This window comes from Myotis davidii, unplaced genomic scaffold (genome assembly GCF_000327345.1).
Source record: "Myotis davidii unplaced genomic scaffold, ASM32734v1 scaffold181, whole genome shotgun sequence".
NCBI lineage: Eukaryota > Metazoa > Chordata > Mammalia > Chiroptera > Vespertilionidae > Myotis > Myotis davidii.
The window spans coordinates 3,236,618-3,239,998 of NW_006291504.1; the positions used below are offsets into that span (position 1 = coordinate 3,236,618).

At 47.1% G+C, this 3,381-nt stretch overlaps 1 protein-coding gene across 1 annotated transcript; it reads left to right on the plus strand.

The window, feature by feature from the left end:
• Positions 1-457: 457 nt before the first annotated feature.
• Positions 458-3,021, plus strand: LOC102768819 (histone-lysine N-methyltransferase SETMAR). The gene is made up of 2 exons (XM_006764880.2): positions 458-671; positions 1,764-3,021. The coding sequence occupies exon 2, from the start codon at positions 1,778-1,780 to the stop codon at positions 2,138-2,140; it is 363 nt and encodes a 120-aa protein (XP_006764943.1). The 5' UTR covers positions 458-671; positions 1,764-1,777; the 3' UTR covers positions 2,141-3,021.
• Positions 3,022-3,381: the final 360 nt, after the last annotated feature.

Below are 3,381 nucleotides of genomic sequence, written 5' to 3' on the forward strand. Positions count from 1 at the left end.
TGTAATAATTTCCTAAACCAGTTCCTTTCTTCTAGACTAATCCATTTTGTAACTATTCTGACACTGACCTTTTAGGAAATTATTTTTGCCCTTCACATTCAGCATTATTAAACATTTGCTATATTCATGGAACTGTAGAGGACGAGGAGAATAGATGTGATTTTTTGTTGTTGTTAATCCTCACCCGAGGATATTTTTGCATTGATTTTTAGAGAGAGTGGAAAGGAGAGGAGAGACAGAGAGAGAGAAACATCCATGTGAGAGCGACACATCAAGTGGTTGCGTCCTGCACGGGCCCCTGCCAGGGCTGGAGCCTGCAACTGAAGTACGTGCCCTTGACTGGAATTGAACCTGGGACCCTTCAGTCCACAGGCCAGTGTGCTACCCACTGAGAAAAACTGGCTAGGGCTAGATGTGAGTCTTATCTCAGTTCATATGAGGAGGTAGAATTTAAATATAAATGTGATTTCTTCCTTCAGGTTACTTATCATTTCGTTGAAGAAACCACAGAAACACTTGAGAAGCCTAATAAATAGTAAAATGTAATATATATTTTCTCTTTTTTCCCCTCCAGGTTCCTGTTGCATGTAAATCTTGTCCCTGTGGTTATATATTTATTAATAGAAAACTCCTAAAAGTAAAACAGTCAGATAAATCATCACCTTTTACAGGTAATTGCAAGTTTACCATCTTTTCAGCTTTTATGGTTTTTGTTATATAGATTAAAAATTAATTTTTGTTAGTTAATTTTTTTTTTCTGCTGCTGAAGTTATAATATTAAAAGTCTATTGATCCCTGGCTGGTGTAGCTCAATTGAGCATCGTCCCGTGTACTTTGTGGTCGCCGGTTCTATTCCCAGTCAGGGCAGCCAATCAATGTTTCTCTCTCTCTCCTCCTTCCTCCCCCTGTTTAAAAATTGTTGACACTATTACATATGGGCTGGGATTAAAGCTGTTGAAAGAGAAATCTTCCTCCTTACTCCCCTACGATTTCCCCCAAACACTGTCCAGAATGGAATTCTGCTGAGTCTCTCTTCCTTTTTTTTTTTAAAAAAAACCTTCGGTGAGTTTAGGAAAGGAGTGTTATGGTTGTGTTTTAAACAATGCACTGGGCAATGGACTATAGTGCCATTTAAAACACGTAAAAGACGCGACTGCCGGGGTGGGGTGCAAACTTAGGCAAACGGTTCTTTCACGTCCCTAAAGTGCATTATTTTTACTCGTCTACACCAAAACTAAGTATGAAGCCAAGAGCAGTGAATTAGAGAAGCTGAGAGAGGATAGAGAGGCCGGGCAGTGGCGGCCATTCAGACCGTCTGCACAGGGAAGAGGAAGACCTAAAACCCTGCCCGAGCCTAAGGGGCAGGCATTCATCAGCCCGTCCTGGGAGGATGTTCCAAGCATCAGGCTGATCTGCGACCCTAATTTGGCAGCACGGAAAAAACAGAAGGCGTGAGTTCCTGGATCTCACAGCACAACTCATACTTTAGTTCAAAATAATGTTTTCTATGGTAGATGCTTATAAAATTACTGGCAATTTGGTTCCTATGGGAAAACGAAAAGACTGAAACGTAACATCCACCTGACAGAAACGGTGATCCAAACTTGCCCCCTGAATGAGAGTGCTGCCGCTTCCGGCCGCAGCGTAACTGATGGCGAAGTAGGTGTCGGGCCTGTGCGCTTGTGTTGTTTCGGGGTCACGATGATGGCGTGCTCCGCAGTCGTCTTTGATGGTTGAGCTTTTATTGTTTATTTTCTCCACAGAAGTGAGCAATACCATGTCTTTGAAAGATTTGCGAATACTTTTCTTATACGAGTTTAAACTCGGACACAGCGCAGCCACGGCCAGCAGAAACCTCGTCTCCGTCTTCGGAGAAGGCTCCGTGAGCGAAAGGACCGTCCGGTGGTGGTTTGAGAAGTTCCGTTCTGGGGACCTGAGTCTGAAGAATGAGCCTCGCGGGAGACCCAGGTCGGTCCTCAATGAAGACGAGCTGCGAGCCATGGTGGAAGCGAACCCCAAGAGCGCCATCCGGGGCCTCGCCGCAGACCTGGGCGTTTCTGCCACCACCATTTCTCGACACCTGGCTGCCATGGGGAAGGTGAAAAAGTTGGACAAGTGGGTGACAGCAGCTGATGGATGATCACGAACAGGCGGTGGGAGAGACGCTCGCCCTTAAGATCTGGAAGAGCAGAGCCTATGAGAGCGTCCTCAGTGACAGCAATGAAAGGGAAAGGGGTCTGGACAGTGGCTGGATGTTGATGAAGTTCCCCAACGTGTTAAAACCTTCCTTCTACCAAAAGAGGATCTGGTAACGGGGGTCGGGGGGTGGGCTGTGTGTGTGTGTGCACACCGGGTGTTTCAACACTGCGTGCTCGCCCGAACTGCTTTCCCTGCTTAAACGAGCTCACATTGCCCAGCAGCGGAACTCACGGACCCAGGCGCTCTACAGCACTCTGCGTTGGTCCGCAGACGTGGACTTGACCTGCCCAGGACAACAGTGGACCGCAGACGTCACAGACCGCCATCAGGAGGCAAAGGAATTTAGTGCGTCCATCAGACTCACCTGGCCTTTTAAAACAGATTCCCCCCTCCTTTGTCATTTGTAACTAAGACACAGAACATTCTCTGGTTGAGAAGCAGGAATTGAAGGAAGTGAATGTCTTAACAAGACTGGATTTTATAAATGTAGTATATCATTTAATATTGGGGGGAAGTTTATCACTGGGAGAAAGCAGCTCATACTATTTGTGTAAATTTTGGTTGAATGAAGCTGTTGTTTTTCTCAAAAAATATAACATTTTCATTTTGACCTACAAAAAGGCAATTGCATATGGTTCACCTGATCGTCTCCTAATCCCGGCAGAGCCCAGAGATGGGAAGGCATCAGGAGCCAAAGCCACAGCTGCTCTGAGGACTGCGGCTTCTTCCCGGGAGGGATGTGGCGCAACCAGGGAGCGTGCGCGCGCGCGGGTGTGTGTGTGTGTGTGTGTGTGTGAGTGTGTGTGTGTGACTGTATGTGTGGTGTGTTTGGGTGTGTGTGTGTGTGAGTGTGTGCATGTGTGTGTGTGATTGTGTGGGTGTGTGTGTGTGTGTGGTGTGTGTGTGTGTGGTGTGTGTGTGTGTGGTGTGTGGTGTGTGTGTGTGTGAAAGATGCTTAGGAGTCGGCCGAGCAGAAGCCCAGGTGCAGAGTGCTTCAGCCTCCTTCCCTTCCTTTGACCTCAGCTGCTTTGCTCCTGGAGTGCTTTCTGTCTGAATGTTTGCTGTTCCTCTTCACCTTATTAACTCTACCCATCATGCACTTCTCCTCCAGGAAGTCTTCCTGGTTGCCCTGCCCCCACCCCAGGTCAGGTCCCCTTGACGATGGCCTAAGAATCCCAGTAT